Genomic DNA, 18,750 nt, shown 5'->3' with positions numbered 1-18,750 from the left:
GGATAGTACAGGACCTGGGGAGGAAATACAGGACACGGACGGATAGTACAGGACCTGGGGAGGAAGTACAGGACAGGGAGGGATAGTACAGGACCTGGGGAGGGAGTACAGGACACGGAGGGATAGTACAGGACCTGGGGAGGGAGTACAGGACAGGGAGGGATAGTACAGGACCTGGGGAGGGAGTACAGGACACGGACGGATAGTACAGGACCTGGGGAGGGAGCAGGACATGGAGGGATAGTACAGGATATGGAAGGAAGATCCTGCAGTCATCCTTAAAGGTAGGCAGTAGTGTGACATCTGAGATTGGTATACCTTGTATTTATTTATTTGCATATTTTTGAGACAGGGTTTCACTCTGTCATCCAAGCTGGTATGGCCTCGTGTGACCACAGCTCACTGTAGACTCCAAATGCTGGGCTCATGCAATACTCCCACCTCAGCCTCCCAAGTACCTCCCAAGTCTGGTATGCACCACCAGACCTGGCTAATTTGTTTTTTTAATTCTTTGTAGAGACGGGGTCTCACTATGTTTCCCAGGCTGGTCTGGAACTTCTGAGACCAAGTGATCCTCCTGCCTCAGCCTCCCAAATGTATGGATTTCTGGCATGAGCCACCATGCCTAGCGAAATTTGACTTTTAGAGTAAGACAGACATAAATTATGACCCTCACTCTAGCACATTAAATGTGACACTGGATAATTCGTTTCACTTCTCTGTGCCTCAGTCTTCTCGTCTTTATGCAAGTATCTATCTTGCATAATTATAAGAATGAAAGAGAATACATGCATAAGGCCTATAACCCTATCTGACAAATAATGGTCACTCAATAAATGGGGATTAATAATGATGAAAATGGGCTGGGCCGGGCCTGTAATCCCAGCACTTTGGGAGCCCAAGGCAGGTGGATCACCTGAGGTCACGAGTTTGAGACCAGCCTGGCCAACATGGTGAAACCCCATCTCTACTAAAAATACAAAAATTAGCTGTGTGTGGTGGTGCACACCTGTAGTCCCAACTACTTGGGAGGCTGAGGCAGGAGAATCACTTGAACCTGGAAGGTGGATGTTGTGGTGAGCCAAGATCGCACCACTGCTCTCTGCTTGAGTGACAGAGCGAGACTGCATCTCAATAAATAAATAAAATAAAAAGATGAAAACAAGAACAACCTAGGGAGGCTGAATTTCAATGGATCTTAATTTTTCAGGACCTTTGAAGTCCTAAGTAAAACCATGTCATCCAAAAGGAATAGTAGATATTAATTAATACTGTGATGCAGGGCCTTTTGCTCAAGTGAAGGGAAAGAACAAGAGTGTTGGCAGGATAAAACTCTATGGTACCTCAAAGCCAATTATTCTTAGAATAAAGGTAAATATAACAGTGTCTTTAGTTAAGTCTCTAGAAATAAGCATTAAAATTTCTACAAACTGGCCTGGCAGTGGTTCACACCTGTAATCCCAGCACTTTGGGAGGCCAAGGCAAGAGGATCGCTTGAGCCCAGGAGTTTGAGAACAGCCTAGGCAACATAGCCAGACTCTATCTCTACAAAAAAAATTTGAAAACTAGCCAGGCATGGTGGTACATGCCAGTAGTCCCAGCTACTTTGGAGGCTAAGTCAAGAAAAATCATTTGAGCCCAGGAGTTCAAGGTTGCAGTAAGCTATAATCACACCACTGCACTCCAGCCTGAGTGACAGAGTGAGACCCTGTCTCAAGAAAAAAAAACAACTCTTTAAATCTATAACGCAGGAATTCTACTCCTAGGATATAATGCAGAGAATCTTGCCCACCTGAGAGACAGGTAGGAAGTTGATTTAAACAACGCTAAAAGCAGTACTCTTAAGGCCAGGCATGGTGGCTCACTCCTGTAATCCCAGCACTTTGGGAGGCCAAGGTGGGTGGATCACTTGAGGTCTGGAGTTCAAGACGGTGAAACCTCATCTCTACTAAAAGACACAATTAGCCAGGCATATTGGTGAGTGCCTGTAATCCCAGCTACTCAGGAGGCTAAGGGAGGAGAATCACTTGTACCCAGGAGGCAGAGGTTGCAGTGAGCCAAGATTGCATTACTGCCTGGGCAACAGAGCAAGACTCTGTCTCAGGAAAAAAAAAAAAGCACAATAATAATAATAATAATAATAATGGCAACAGTGTAAATGTCCAGCAATAAGAAAATGGGTGAATAAATTATGTTCACAGAATAAAATACTATTAAACAGTTAAAATGATAACTAGATCTATATATATCAACATGAATATATCTCAAAAAAAATGACAAGTAGAAAAAAAGCCAAAAGATAATTGATACCTTTAGTTGAGTATCATAATATTAGTATCTGCATTTTTCTATTTTTTAAAAACTCCATATTTAAAAAAAGCTTTGAAGTTCCTATGAGATTACATTTCTTTATTGCTTTTTTCTTTTCTGGTAACAGCCTATAGTATAACACTTTTAATTCATCTGTGTTTACATGAAAATTTGTAATAAAACTAGGGGAATATTTAATATTTATATTCCTACATTTAATCATTGACGCATGTACACCACCAGTAACAAACATTTTTTAACACAGCCTTTTGTTCCCCATGAAAATTATTATTCTTTCCTTCTATATTTATATCAACAAATTTCCAGTCGCTTTTCCTTAGTAATCTTGGAAGGTACCCTCTATAAGTAACATACTGCTTATTCCTTATATGGCAAATGTATGAATATATAAAGCAGGTAATGCCCTTCCCACAGGGGTTTCCTTACACAAACCAAGTCATATTTATAGCCTTAGAAAAGCAGCTAGTAAGTTAAGGGCTGAATACCAGTCTTTCTCCCAGCAAGGTTTACATATCTGTATCTATCTATCTATCTAGATAGATAGATAGATAGATATTTACTTTGGAATGTAGATATCATTAATTCATGGTTAGTTGAACTGTAATCAACTGCATATAAAGGTGAAGTTTCTTAAGAATTTGTATAAAAGGTAAAGAATTTATAGTCTTTAAAGTGATTCTTACATAGAAAGCCAGTACTGCACTGTAAACTTATTTTTAAAACATTTTTTATATTTGAAAGAGCAACTTATAATTGTTTGTATTTCATTTAGGTCCTTTCCAAAGCTAAAGGCCAAGGAAAGAAAAAATAATTATGGCAAGAAAGTGGCAGAAGATCCCTTCTGCTCCTTTTGTGATGATACATACGGAGAGGTGGCGATGCTGGGTGGGTTCTTTGTTGAAATATTTGTTTAGCAAAAATATTCAGAAAATGAGGAAGATAAGTAAACATTGTAGAGAAACTGAAAACTGAAAATTTAGGAATGCAACGTGACGGCAAGTCTTGGCTCAATCAACATGAAAGAAACAGTCTCATTTTGGGTTTATTACAGACACACGTTCACGGTCTCATTATCATCTTTAAGCATGATACACAACAGAGAGTCTTTAAACCCCTTTAAATATATACTAGGATCTCAATTTTTCTACTTTGTAAAAACTCTATTTTATATTATATATATATATATATATATATATATATATATATAATATTTACTTTTTTTTTGAGACGGAATCTTGCTCTGTTGCCCAGGCTGGAGTGCAGTGGCGCGATCTCAGCGCACTGTAACCTCTGCCTCCTGGGTTCAAGTAATTCTTATGCCTCAGCCTCCTCAGAATCTGGGACTACAGGCACATGCCACTACAACAGGCTAACTTTTGTATTTTTAGTAGAGATGGAGCTTCACCATGTTGGCCAGAATTATCTCGATCTCCTGACCTTGTGATCCACCCGCCTTGGCCACCCAGAGTGCTGGGATTACAGGTGTGAGCCACCATGCCCAGTCTTCCCCTTTATATTTTGAAGGTGGTTTTTATAGTTTTAGTGTTATTTAAATTCAATCCCTGCCTATAGATGTCATAATACTCTTCATTCCTATTCTTTTACATTGATATTCATTAGCTATGTCAATACTTTCAACAGATTTTTGTTTTGTTTTCCTTTTCTTGAATGCCTTCCTATTTCCTACATATTTTGTCACAATATATCTACCGAAATTGCACTTTAGTTGGTTTATTTTCCTATCAATTGCCCTCAGAATTCATACATGTGTATACGTGTGTATATGTAACACAGACTGTATATAGTCAGCATTGATGTCATATATCAGCATTAATTAAATTGCAAAAAAATATTTTACTCCCTATCTCTTCCCTCTCTAATTGTTTTATCATCAACAGTCTAGTCTAGTTCTTATCTACACATACTCTGCTGTCAATTTTATATCACACCTTTACTTAGCATCACACATACATTTTCTGATACTGTTACACCATTTTTGGTTAAGATTATATATGCATAAAATTTTTTTTCAACTTTTTTATAATAGTGAGAATGTGTGCCTTTTAAATTATTTTGTATTACAAATAATATTTCCCAAACCATCTTCATAATACATATTTCCTCCTTTATGTTATTTCCCCTGAAAAGCAAACATTCAGAAATGGGAAATGGAGTTAAAGCTATTTGCCAAAGGATACTACCAAATTACAATGTTTAGTAAGACACAAACACAGAGGTTTCATGAAAGCTTTTTTTTCAATGTTTTTGATTTCAAAGAAAGCTTTCCTGTATATCCTCTCAGTTGACATTTATAATTTTCATAACACTTCTGTGATGACAGTAGTGAATTATTATTCTAAATTCTACAGAGGAGCAAACTGAGGCTCACAGTTGAGTGACTTTTCCAAAGTGACTTTTGTGGAACTAGAATAAAACTCAGACCTGACTCCAAATATAGAAGTATTTCCACACTGCTACAATTCCTTTATTATCTTTTAAATAAAAGTTTCAACTTGAAAATTCTCCAACTTCCTTAATTTTTCTTTTAACAATTGACTTTTCTGTGTAGAAGACTGTCCAAGTCTTCACTCCAAACCAAGATTTCAAGATACTTAATGGGGCCATGCATTTATTTTTTAGAATATTGCTAGGGCAAGATAAACTTTTATAGAGAAAATGCTCTCCAATTAGATATAATCATTCAATTGGAAACATCATGTATCTCATTTTATAATGCATTTTTATTTGATTAAAAACATGAACTCATGAGCATCTTCTGTGGACAGACAGACTGCACGCACTGGAAGGAGGGCAAACCAGTTAGCTTATCACAGGCGCTGTGCTCAGAAAATGCAGCAAAATGTTCAAAATGCAGTTACATATATGACCCTAAAGTAAAAATGAGATGACTAAATTTTACAGAAGATGTTTAAAATAAAATTTTGAGTAAGATATTTACATTTCTTCAAATGTCAGGGAAACACAATGAAGAGGAAATTAAAACATTTCGAAACATACCCAGCGCCACCAGAGGTCTCTGCCGCTGAATGTTGAATTAGAATCTCCTCTCCACGACTGGCTACTGAGCGAAGGAGACTCTTCTGCTCGGCTAATTCCTGTTCTAACTCCTGCTCAAGGGAAAGGACAAATGCAAACACATGTATTACTTCATGATTATTGCCTACAATCATGGTTCTATCTATAAAATTCTCAGAGAATTTTGGTAGCAAGGTTTTAAGTTTGCACATTGCATAAAGCGTGTGGTTTATGTAAATACTCAAAAGTATCTCCAAAGCACTCTGTAGCATTCTTTTGCTTTGATACAGGATAGTGCTAAAAAATCTAGGGGAAAAAACCAGTGGGCCAAGGAAATTCTGCTGGGCAACAGTGCCCTCAGGTGGTGAAAAATGAACTCTCATTTTTCAAAATCAGTAGTATCATGGTAACAAGATAGATCCTTGAGAGAAGTGGCTTTTTAAGTTCTCCACTTACTTGATAAATTAGGTTATCAATAGATTTGGCCTTAATTCTTCATTATTTGTAATAAATACTCTTGTTCTTTGCGAAAATAAAATATTTTTATATGCTTTTTACAAATAGTTAAGGTACCAATGAGAAATCATTCTTATTTATCAAAGTTCATTTGTTTCACTAGGCAATAATTAGCAATCCTATTTTGTGATGGTATGTACTGGAAAGTAAAAATACAAATTGCATTCATTAAAAAAACATGCAACTTAGGCTTGTATCAATCCTTGAAGGCATTCCTGAGATTTATATTAAAATTAAACAGAATCAGAGGGCAAATCTGAAAAGAGTAGGTAACTCTGATAAAGCAGATGACAGCCATGTTACACTATTTGTAAACCTAAATGCAAGCTTTTCTTAAAGACTGGATTTTCAAATGACCCATCATCCCAGTGGTCACGAGTCAATACACTGAAACAGCCACAACTTGGTTCATTCAAAGAGAAGATAGAGACGCTCTGTCTTTAGTAGAGAAGCAACTTGTCCTTCTGAAACATGCCTCTCAGGTTCTTCCCTGGACAGATCTACAGGCTAGAGAGTGGTAGGAAACACTTTACTTTTTGTTGCTGGAGACTGCTCTGCCGCTGGTGGGTCCAGGTGGTGCGAGCTTGGGCCAGCCATTCCTGGACGCCGGGGCTCTGAGTGGCCGTTAGGTCAGCATCACTCTCCTCCTTCTCCTGTGCTGTTCCCTGCTTTTAATGAGGCAGAAATCAAGTCATGCTACACACTGGAAAACCCTAGCCAAAAGGGAGAGAAGGCTACTTTGGGGTGATCTATATAATGATATATATAAAAATGGGTCCACTGGGATGTGAAACCACATAAAAAAAAAAAAAAAAAAACAGTAACACAAAACCCATCTAAATTATGGCATTTACAGGCATAAGAACCACAAACAGATAATCACACGTAGAAATGTTTGAGGGTAAACCCATGTATTTAGAAGTTAGTCTTTTAGCTGACCAGTGTGGTCATCAGATATTTCAGAATTTTTTTCCATAAAAACTTAACTCGAGATCCTTTGATGAGCTCATTTTTTAAGTACACAAAGGTAAATTGTTTCTCAAAGGATCATTACCCATAATAACTGTGTCTCTCCTGTGAAAGGATGACCTTGCCCTATGTCACCTTCTCTCATCCAGGTCCAGACAAAGAGTTTTAGAATACTCTTCCTAAAAATTTTTCTAAAAGATTAGTCATCTATGACATTTTAATGTCTTTGAGAAGCAAAAGTTCACTGTTGTGTAAGGCATCACACTCTGGAATTCAGTAAGAGCTTAAACTTGATTCTCAGTTCATGTCGGAGAAAATGTACTGCAGCACAGATACAAGGAGTCTAAACAAGGATTTCCCAGGCCGGCTGCACATCCTCTGTCCCACCTTTCACAGACCAGGGTCTCAACCTCTGTCACAGAGCCACAGGTCCACCACAGGTAACTCAAGTCCCAAAGGCACTCAACTAGACAGGAAGCCTCATCCCTGATACTGGTCTGTGTACACCTTTAGTGTCTACCCTACTAGGGCCCGAGATTTAAATTATTCCTAGAATTCTCTGAGTGTCTGCTGTTTATATGACAATATTTACAGACTTCCCTACATAATTAATAGAAGGTACTCAAAGATGAGAATGCTTTAAGATTCTTTCAGAACCATTCAGTTAGCACATTAAAAAAAGTCATTTACTGTGGGCACATGGGGTTACCATTTTACAAATTCAAAAGCTTAACTGAGCCTTGAGAGGTCAGTGGTGTGATAATTAGAGGTGAGATCTCTGAAAAAGTACCCTTCACTCCCTCTAGCATCATCACCAGAAACTGGTCCATTGCTAAGCCGGCTTGGAGAAAGTCTGACTAAGGGAGAAAGACAAGAGTTGTTCCTTCCAGCCTGATTATCCTAATGGAATTTGAAAGACCCTGAAATGTTGCACATCAAATGGGATTAGTTCTGAATGAGAGCCTTTCTACTCACATAGATTCTTATGTCAAATGACGGATTATGATTTCAATATAGCTCATTCACTACCCATTAAGCACTCACTAGAGGCTGTTCTAGGAGCTGGGAGTGTTCTGCAAAGATGCTAGATGAGGACCCTGGTGAGTGAGACTATAAACAAACAAGATAACCGAGCTGGTGATAAGGGCTACAGAGAACTTTAAGACAGATAATGGGATAGAAAGTTTTAGGGAGGCCTAAGGAAGCATCTTTAGAAGAGACAATTGCACTCTGCATGACAAGACCACCAGCCTGACAAAGATCTAGGGTGAGGGTATTCAGACCCAGTGAACAGTTGGCACAAAGACCCTAAGATGAAAGAAATTTGCTATTTCAGAGAGAACAGAGCAGTGAAGAGAACAGTAGGGCTGGTGCAGCATGGGGCAGAGGAGGAATATTTCACAGATTGCTTCCACAGAGGAGTCTCCTACCATCTATTTCTGGGGGCTGTTCCCCTGCCCCCTGGTTCCTCTTTACTAAGTGTGAGCACAGCATGGAACCTGGCCATTCCAGCTCATCCAACCTAAATGCCCACAGAGACCCTTCTCTCGCTCTTATTTTCAGAATTTTACAGTCACCATTTTAGGGGAATAGATGGGATCTGTTTACCCTTCTGTTTCTTCTTTTTTTCATAGAATCTCATGATTAAATTGCCTGAGATAATAGATTTTACCATTATCTTTGCAAGGTGATGTCAGTGCTTGAAGTTAAAGGAAGAGTAAAACCTGTAGGTAATAGTATACATAACCCTCTCCCAGATCCTGAGCCCACCTGAGCTCAGAGGTACTTATTTCCTTTCAGATGATCCAGCCAGAGAGTACCGTTCAGCTAGAACAATGGCAGTGCAATGGTTTAAAATATGCTCGATGCATTTTGCAAGACTTTTGGAATGGGTGACTAGTGATACCCGGTTCACTAAATTCTCCACCTTCTGTGGAATTTCTCAAAGATAGGCAGTGATTTTTCTAAAGATGGGAAGTTTGGGTGGACAGGTGTTCTCCCAGAACTGGAGCCTGTGATTTTCTGCATGAAAACAGATTCTCTCTCATCTAAGAATCTACTATCTTCTAAGAATAAGCTCTAAAAGATCTGGTTCTTCCAGGCAAAGTAGAAACAGCAGTTCAAAAGGAACTTGGAGAAAATGACCTCAAGAAGTCAGTGGATGAGACCAAAAGTTGTCCCCAACAGAGCTGCTCCAGCTGCCAACGTAGTGGCTCTGGCCATGACCTGCTGACTTGCTTTTGTGGGCTCCAGGCCACTTCCTCTCTGCTCTTCTCTTCAGCAAAAATTTGTTTTTCAGAGCCCAGCCTGAAGACTCCCTTGGAAACTTCTCCCAGCCCGCAGCCCAACACATTCTTACTATGGTCTGGTTGAGAGAGGCTCCTTCAAGTTCCTTACACCAAATCTGTGCCTGGAACACTGACAACTGAAAAGTTAGATCTTAACAACTTCCTCACTTTTATATGCACAGACATATATTCAGATTTTATGTGGCTAGATTTTGTTTTTCAGTAAGTTTTTCTCTGAATGATTCAGTCATTTTGAAATTTGGACCACATAAGCAAACCATAAGACTTGGACCACAGGAAGCAAACCATGATTAAGAATCCAGTTCAAATTTCATTCTCTTTTCCCTGGGGCAAGAAGGCTCCACCAGAAGGAATGTAATTATGGTAACTACTTTCTCTGAGGTGTGATAACAGTTTTCTGCCATACCTAGGGAACAAGGAGGTTAAGTGCTTCTGTCATCAGTCCCCACTGGGTGGGGCTACATAAACTGTTTATTTTGGAAATACTAGAAGAGTAACCACTTTTGCCAGGAACATTCCTTGGAAGATGAATGAGGACTGAGCAATGCTAAACATTAAATAAAACATTTCTTTACAAAGCTTTTTATTATTTTATGGGACAATCTCTCTGTTCCTTCAATAAATTATAAAGTGTGAAAAAGACCTAAGCTTCATGAAGATACCATGTAATTTAGGAGATCTTATTACATGCCCTTATGTTCTGTAGTTCTTCATATAGAGAAGCAGCCTATTTGATGAGAAACAAAAAGGCATAGTCATTCACTGATACCCATGGAAGTCAAAGTAGTTAAAAAGAATAGAGGTAAGAGGTATTACCATTTCCCAGCTGCAGCAGCAATAAGTAATTGCGTACTTACAGTCATGTAAGACTTAGGAAGGTATTCCAACCCTCCTGAATCATCCAAGCCCCAATTAAAGGGTATGAACATTGCTGAGGGCTGCATTTAATGGAAGATTTGTTTTCTGCAACTAACTTTAGTTAATTCCAGATTAAATTTAAATTAGTTTTCTACATAAAGGGAAATGATCCTTTTCATGGCAATAATAATAATAATAAACAGGGCTCCTTTTCTTTCCACAGAGGGAAAAACAATCTTCCAGGAAGCTCTAATTATTTTAAAAGATCTATTAATATTTTATATGCTGGGAACTTCATTAGATGAAAGACGATGGAATTTATAGATAGTTTAAAAATAAACAGTAACCAATTTCCATGTAGTAAAACACTACCACATTTTTCTGCATTTACACTTCACCCAATGCGGGTAGAGTCAGGACTTTACTCAATTTAAACAATTCCCTCAGACCTGGGCAGGATCTTCAGGGTGTGGGCACCACAGGGTGTGTGCACGTGCTCAGTCCATCTCGATGATCAGTCTCAAGACTAGCCTTTCAGCATAGCAGAAGCTTCTTCTTTGTTTCAACGAATGTGATTTGGAAACAGTTGGTTATTGTTATCAATTATTTTAACTGCTGCAATTTGAGCATTTATTGTATTACTTGCATTTAAATCCTCAGCATTTTTTCCCCTTTTTGATTATTTTTTTCCATATGTTCTAAAGAATTGTTTAAGTTAAATACTATTATCCCTTTTTTACAGATGAGAAGACTGATCTGTAAGGACGTTGTGGGAAATCTAAGGATCTTGCCCCGGGTCACCTCGTCAATAATGGATGGGAAAAAGATAGAGACTTCAACCCTGGCTTGTGGATATGCTTTACTTGGCACACAAATAATTTTAAAATTTTAGATTTAAATGTTAACGTTTAAGCATTGGGAGGCTTTAGAAATAAATCCAAATTCCGTATCTCTTGAAACCAGAAGATCCAGCAATGCCACTTGTAAATTCTTGTGTGATAATAGCTAGAGCTGAGTAATAGCTGCTTCTTAGACAGGAGATGAGCTTGCCAAGGACCAGGCTGGGCCTGCTTCCCTCCTTGGTTTGCCCTTCCCAGGCCAGGAGACCTTGGAATTTGTGGTTCCTGCCTTGTTTAACCCCTCCTGTGCTTGGAGTATCAGGCCACCCCTTCCCTTCCTACTTGCCTCTAGGGGAGGAGTGGGATAAGGGAGTAATAAGAATTTTATAAATGATTGCTATCCCACATGGGACATTTTTAAGGATTTCCCTTTCTTTTAGTTTCTTTAGAAATTAAGTTCATTCACAGATCACCACCGAAAATGGAAGAAAGCATTACGTATGAGACCTATAATAGCTGTTTATGAAACTAGGTGAATTGCTGTCTACTTTCACAGCTAGAAAATCATTCTACTTGTGTTCAATTTTAGTATCTGCAACCTTTTCTTTTGACTTGAATTACCAAGTCACATTGCCTGTGCATTTTCAAGTGTGTAAATCTAAGTAAAAAGTTGTATTTTTTATTTGCATTTATTTATCCAACACAGAGTTCAGACATCTTTTCGTATGTTCACCGTCTATTCGTATTTCTTTTTCTGTGAACTATCTCTTCATCTCTTTTGTCTATATTCTGCTATTTGATCTTTCCTTACTGTTTTACAAAAGATTTGTGGATTGTATAGTTTCTTCCCTGTTTGTCTATGTCTTTTGCTTTGTTTTACTCATCCCTCCTTGTCTACGTCTTTCAACTTGGTTACTTTTTTTGGTGGGGGGGGTCATACATAACTTTTTCATTTTTTATAGTTTTATTTTTGTTTATTTATTTGTTTATTTTTGAGATGGGAGTTCACTCCTGTTGCCCAGGCTGGAGTGCAATGGCGCTATCTCAGTTCACTGCAACCTCCGCCTCCCGGGTTCAAGTGATTCTCCTGCCTCAGCCTCCTGAATAGCTGGTATTACAGCAGCATGCCACCATGCCAGGCTAATTTTGTATTTTTAGTAGCGATGGAGTTTTAAATGTTGGCCAGGCTGGTCTCGAACTCCTGACCTCAGGTGATCCACCTGCTTTGGCCTCCCAAAATACTGGGATTACAGGCATAAGCCACCGCCTATTTGTTTATTTTTTTTAGTTGGCATCTCACTCTGCTACCCAGGCTGGAGTGCAATGCCACAATCATAGCTCACTGCAGCCTCAACCGCCTGGACTTAGGTGATTCTCCCACCTTAGCTTCCTTAGTCGCTGGGACCACAGGTGTGCACCACCTTGCCTGACTAATTTTTTTATTATTTGTAGTGATGGGGTCTTGCTATGTTACCCAGGCTGGTCTTGAACTTCTGGGCTCAAGCCATTCTCCCGTCTTAGCCTCCCAAAGTGCTGATATTACTGGCATAAGCCAACATGCCCTGCCTATGTATGTTTTAAAAGAAATCATAAAATTCTGTGTTGGGGGTATGCTGGCAAAGGTTTTCCCTATCCCAAGATTTAAAAAAAATTCATACATTGAGTACTTTGTAGACTTAATTTTTATATTTAAATCTTTGATCCATCTGTGATACATTTTTCTGTAAAATATGGGGTAGAAAATTCAGTTTATCATGTTTCAACTAATTGACTATTTACAGAACGAGTCAAATTTTGTCCACTGATTTGTAATGCCACCTAAAATATTTGTCAAATTCCTTTATATACCAAATCTCTTTCTGGAATATTTATTGTTTAATTTTCTGTTCAAATATTTATTGTGCCAACACCAAACTATTTAATTATTATAATATTGTATTTTAATATATGATTAGACTGGCTGGGCATGGTAGCTCACACCTATAATCTCAGCACTTTGGGAGGCCGAGGTGAGTGGATTGCTTGTATTCAGGAGTTCAAGACCAGCCTGGGCAACATTGGGAGACCCCCATCTCTACAAAAAAATACAAAAAATAGCCGGGCATGGTGGCGCATGCCTATAGTCCCCACCACTCCGGAGGCTGAGGTGGGAGCATTACTTGAGCCTGAGAGGCAGAGGTTTCAATGAGCTGAGACTGCATCCATACTCTCCAGCCTGGGTGACAGAGTGAGACCCTGTCTCAAAAAGAAAACAAACAAACAAAAAAAACCACACACATATATGATAAGACTAATAACCCTTCAAAACCCCTCATTTTCAAAATTTTATATGAAATATTACATTGTTACTCTAACTTGCTTTTTGTCTATATAAAACCCATAAATTCTCAACTTCATTTTGTTTTTTTGTTTTTTTTTGAGGCAGAATCTTGTTCTGTTGCCCAAGTTAGAGCACAGTGGTACAATCTCGGCTGACTGCAACCTCTGCCTCAACAAGGTTCAAGCAATTCTCATGCCTCACCCTTCTAAGCAGCTGGGATTACAGACATGCACCACCACACCCAGCTAATTTTTGTGTTTTTAGTAGAGATGGGATTTCAGCATGTTGGCCAGGGCTGGTCTCAAACCCCCAAGCTCAGGTGATCTACCCACCTCGGCCTCCTAAAATGCTAGGAATACAGGCATGAGCCATTCTACCCAATCGACTTCATTTTCTAATTTTTATTTTTTGTTGGATTCTTGTATGGTTTTCAATGACCTAACTTCATATTTTGTAATAAGCCAGTCATCTTCCTAAATTTCTCCATTGCTTCTAAGTAGTTTTTAGTTGATTAAGTTTGGTTTTCCAGATCATACAATCATATGATCAGGAAAAAGCTGAAAAAGAAAATACATAGGTTAGTCCTAACAACCATCATCACACAGAGAAAGTAGAAGCAATCAGTGAATTTCCATGAAGTTTCCATGACAATATTTATGTCCTACTTCCTACCACCATTTGGCTTCCAGCATGGATGCTTTCCTTCCCTCCTCATTTTACTTTTGGAGAACAGATTGGCCTGATCCCAGCCGTTAGCAGGAGAAAGGTGTAAATGGTAAAGGAAAGCGCAGTTTGGACTAGGCCACAAGAAGGAACAGGTGATACCATCAGATGCTTGTAGGGTTGGAGCAGCCAATGGGCTTGGAGCTATTTGGTCCCTGGCTTACTTAGCAAGAAGGGTGGGGGGACCAAACTCTGTACTTGGTATCCTATCTGTTCCCTCCTTAACAAGATTGTTCTTGCAATCACACTCCCTTTTTCTTCTCTCTCTCTCTCCTTCTCTCCTTCTTTCCTTCTGTCACCCAGGCTGGAGGCACAATCTTGTCCTACTGAAACCTCCGCCTCCCAAGTTCAAGCAATTCTCTTGCCTCAGCCTCCCAAGCAGCTGAGATTATATGTGTCCACCACCAGGCCCAGCTAATTTTTTTGTATTTTTAGCAGAGATGAGGTTTCACCATGTTGACCAGGATGGTCTCGAACTTCTGACCTCAAGTGATCTGCTCTTTTCAGCCTCCCAAAGTGCTAGGATTACAGGCATGAGGCACAGCGCCCACCCCACACTCCTTTTACATCAAATTTTCCTCTACTTTAGTTATTTCCACCAATGTGTAAAGTTACTATTATTTTTCTAATCTTAAAATGAAATATTCAAATTGTGATGAATATAAAAGAAAAAAATGAGATAAAATTTTCTTTGACCCACTTCTTCTCCTCATAGCTTATCTCATTCCTCTGTATACCGCTTTACAGCAAACCTCCTGGAGTGGCCTTGACTTTCCCTCTCCAATTCCTCTCCTCTCATTGTTACTTTCATGTCAGAGTGCTTTCTGCCTCCACCGCTCTGCTGAACTGCTGTTGTTAGGAGTCCTAAAAAAATCTATTTGCAAATGTTATTCAAAGTCCAAGAGTGTAAAATTCAAACTGCATGCTAAAATGTCCGTGTAAAGCAGGTACATACATGAGTATGCGTCACCTGCCAATCTGTTCCTTTACCTGGCACACCTCAGAAGGAGCACATGAATAGTGCACCAACTTTCAGCCACAGGCCAGCGGCTGGAGCCCTCACCTGCATGTTGAGCTGCTTATCGTGCAGAGCTCTCTGCAGCTCCAGCAGGCTCCCCTTGAGCCTCCTCAGCTTTCCAGCCAGCTGCTCAGCCTCATCCTTGGTGTGAGCTTTGCCCTCCAGCAGCAGGTTCTCATTGTGGACTGACAGCTCTGATAAGGCCACCACCTTCTGCTCTATTTCCACCAGCATGTTCTGCAGCAACAGAAATAAAGATGAAACTCAAACATCTCCCCAGCTCTGCAAAGACTGTTTCCCAGAGTGAAACACAGCCCTCTGGAGTCTTTCACCAAATGCACAAGCTTTCATGATTTTTTGTCATTTTCCCATGGTCTTGATGAGTAGGTAGTATACAGATCTTTTTTTTTTTTTTCTTTTTTTTTTTAAGGGAGGGTCTTGCTCTGTTGTCCAGGCTGGAGTGCATTGGCATGAACATGGCTCATTGCAGCCTCCACCTACTGGGCTCAAGGGATCCTCCTGCCTCGGCCTCCCATGTAGCTGGTACCACAGACATGTGCCACCACACCTGGTTGATTTTTTAATTTCTTTCTACAAAAATGAGGTCTCATCGTTTGGGCTCAAATGACGCTCCCATCTCAGCCTCCCAAAAGTACAGGTGTGAGCCACTGTGGCTGGTGACATTTATTTTTAATTGTCTGTTATATTAGAGGAGTCCAAAAAAATTGCCTGAGCTTCTCAATTTTTCTTTTTTCTTTTTTTTTTTTTGAGACAGGGTTTCATCCTGTCACCCAGTGTGGAGTGCAGTAGTGAGATCATGGCTCACTGCAGCCTTGGGCTCAGGTGATCCTCCCACCTCAGCCTCCCAAGTAGCTAGAACTACAGGCACATGCTACTACACCTGGCTAATTTTTTTGTATTTTTGTACAGACAGGGTTTCATCATGTTTCCCAGGCTGTTTCTGAACTCCTGAACTCAAGCAATTTCCCTGCCTTGACCTCCCAATGTGTTGAGATTACAAGTGTGAGCCACGATACCCTGCCAATTTTTCTCTATTTTAAGATTAGCTATCATATAATGAAAAAACATTGAAAAAAAACATGAAAAACATTTTTACATAGCCAACAGATAAGGAGAAAGTCCATTGCTTTAGTGTTATTTCATTATTATTATATTATTTTTGTGTTAGATTTATGATAATTACAACCAATAAAAATAAGACATCATATGATCAACTCTTTCCTTGTTAATTTAAAGAGAATCCTCTCTTTTGAAATGTTAGTGCTTTGGATTGATTTATTTTTCAGGTGCTCTTATATTTTTAAAAAATTTGATATATTGTTAATCTTACATTTCCAAAAGTTTTCTCTACATTTTTACTTTCACGCTCTGGAATAAGTCTCTGGTACTACAGGGTTTTCCTCTAAAATGGAGACTACATTAGAGAAGGAGAAAAATAGTCTTCCTTCTTCCTAGATAAAACTTAAACAAACAAAAAGACTTAAAAAAAATACCTTTTATTTTCTACAGAAATCATTGTTTTTAAATTCTGTAATTCTGCACCCTTTGAAATGTTCTTTCTTATTTATATTAAATAAAGTAATTTATTAATGAGAAAAGATACTTCATTTCCCCTATACAAAATCAAAATTAAGAATATAACGTCAGGATAGGGGTGGTGACTCACACCTGTAATCCTAGCACTTTCAAAGGCCAGGGTAGGCAGATGGCTTGAGTTCAGGAGTTTGAACTGAACATGGCAAAACCCCATGTCTCCAAAAAAATACAAAAAAATAAGCTGGGTATGGTGGCATGTGCCCGTACTCCCAGTTACTTGGGGGACTGAGGTGGGAAACTCACTTGAGCCCAGGAAGTCAAGGCCGCAATAGGCTGGCATTGCACCACTGCACTCCAGCCTGCCCTCAAAAAAAAAAAAAAAAAAAAAAAAAAAAACCCAAAACACTAGAACTAAGCAGAAGTGCAAGACTTTTATTAAATGAGAATTAAAGGATGATTTCCTGAGGATTGTTTTTAAGAAATTAACATAATTCTGTACAGGGTTGATTTTACCATTAGCCACAGCAAGTATAGTGCTGAGGGTCTGTTAGGCATTTTAGAGGCCCAAGAAAATGTTTGACTTTAAATTTTAAAATCAAAAGAAAAAACTGAATATAATAATATGAAATATATAATAATGAATCTATTGAGAATCATGTAAGTCTTTATACCACAGCAACTGTAAAACTGAAAATATATTTTTTAGCACTTTCATGGGGGAAGAGGCCTATAAAAATGAAGTGCCCAGACCCACAAAGGTCATCACGTAGTTTCAATTCTGTGTAAGAGGCATACTTACAATTATTGTGCGACTGGATTAATATTAGATTTTAATTGACAAGATTTTAGCTGGCTTAAATATAAGATTTTACTTGTTTCTAATTAAAATTTGAATTAATTTAATGTAGTAATTAAATATTAGATTTTTTTTTTTTTTTTGAGATGGAGTGTTGCTCTGTCACACAGGCAGAGTGCAATGGCACAGTCTCGGCTCACTGCAACCTTCGCCTCTCAGGTTCAAGCTATTCTCCTGCCTCAGAGTCCCAAGTAGCTGGGAATACGGGTGCTCAACACCATGCCTGGCTAATTTTCTATTTTTAGTACAGACAAGGTTTCACCATGTTGGCTAGGCTGGTCTTGAACTCCTGACCTCGTGCTCTGCCCGCCTTGGCCTCCCAAAGTGCTGAGATTACAGGCATGAGCCACCGTGCCTGGCCTAAATATTAGATTTTTTAAAACTATTTTCTGTTGTGATTTAATATGCTTCTAGTTTCTTAAAGTAAGCTTGTCCAGCCCACGTCCATGGGCCACATGCGACCTGGGACAACTTTGAATGTGGCCAACAGAAATTCAGAAACTTTCTTAAAATGTTATGTGTTTTTTGTGATTTTTTTTTTTTTTTAGCTCATCATCTATCATTAGGATTAATGTATTTTATATGTGGACCAAGACAATTCTTCTTCTTCCGATGTGGCCCCAGGGAAGCCAAAAAATTGGAGACTCCTGTCTTAAAGTATGATCAAAACACTATTTTAATACTTTGAAATAGTCTTGAAATACATTATGTGGTTTATGGACTTTATGCATTACTATAAAAATAGATACCTTCAGAAGGGAGAGGTAACAGTAATGTTAAAACATAACTTTGAAATGTTAGTTTACGTGCTAACTTCAAGTGCTAAAAGGGAATGGACCAGCTGAGGGTGGTGGTTCATGCCTGTAATCCCAGCACTTTGGGGGGCCGAGACGGGCAGATCACCTGAGGTTGGGTAGTTCGAGACCAGCCTAATCAACATGGTGAAACCCTGTCTCTACTAAAAATACAAAAAAAAAATCAGCTGGGCATGGTGGCTCATGCTTGTAATCCCAGCTACTTGGGAGGCTGAGGCAGGGGAATCGCTTGAACCCAGGAGGTGGAGGTTGTGGTGAGCCAAGATCACGCCACTGCACTCCAGCCTGGGCAACAAAAGTGAAAGTCCATCTCAAAAGAATAAAAAAAAGGGAAGGGGGAAAAAAAAATATTTCTTCACAAAAAAAAAAAAAAAAAAAAATTAAAAAGAAGATAGAACTGAAAAAACTTACATATGCCTCTCTAATTAATCTCTGTCATCATGGCAGAGAATAACAGTACTTTGATACACAGAGATAAGTTTCCTAAAGCATTAAAAAATCCAAATGATGATCAATATTATGAATCTGAAATCATAAGAATAGCCAAAATGGTGTACCATAAATTAAGAAAAAAGTTAGTGTTCACTAATTAATAATTTTCAC

General features: G+C 38.9%; 1 protein-coding gene across 19 annotated transcripts in view; it reads right to left on the bottom strand.

The window, feature by feature from the left end:
* Window positions 1-18,750, bottom strand: part of SYNE1 (spectrin repeat containing nuclear envelope protein 1) — a 411,505-nt gene that overhangs the window by 141,884 nt on the left and 250,871 nt on the right. For 16 of the 19 annotated variants that reach the window (XM_032258772.1, XM_032258777.1, XM_032258767.1 and 13 more), the window contains 3 exons: window positions 14,965-15,156; window positions 6,417-6,551; window positions 5,350-5,459 (listed from right to left, as the gene is read on the bottom strand). In XM_032258772.1, coding sequence (XP_032114663.1) covers window positions 5,350-5,459; window positions 6,417-6,551; window positions 14,965-15,156 — 437 coding nt within the window. The remainder of the gene's footprint in view (window positions 1-5,349; window positions 5,460-6,416; window positions 6,552-14,964; window positions 15,157-18,750) is intronic. The other 3 variants (XM_032258768.1, XM_032258771.1, XM_032258778.1) reach the window with 1 other exon arrangement.

The sequence above is a fragment of the Sapajus apella genome, unplaced genomic scaffold (genome assembly GCF_009761245.1).
Source record: "Sapajus apella isolate SASKATOON/1434 unplaced genomic scaffold, GSC_monkey_1.0 scaffold105, whole genome shotgun sequence".
NCBI lineage: Eukaryota > Metazoa > Chordata > Mammalia > Primates > Cebidae > Sapajus > Sapajus apella.
Note: the sequence above shows the minus strand (reverse complement) of the source record. Positions and strands in the feature narration are given on the sequence as shown.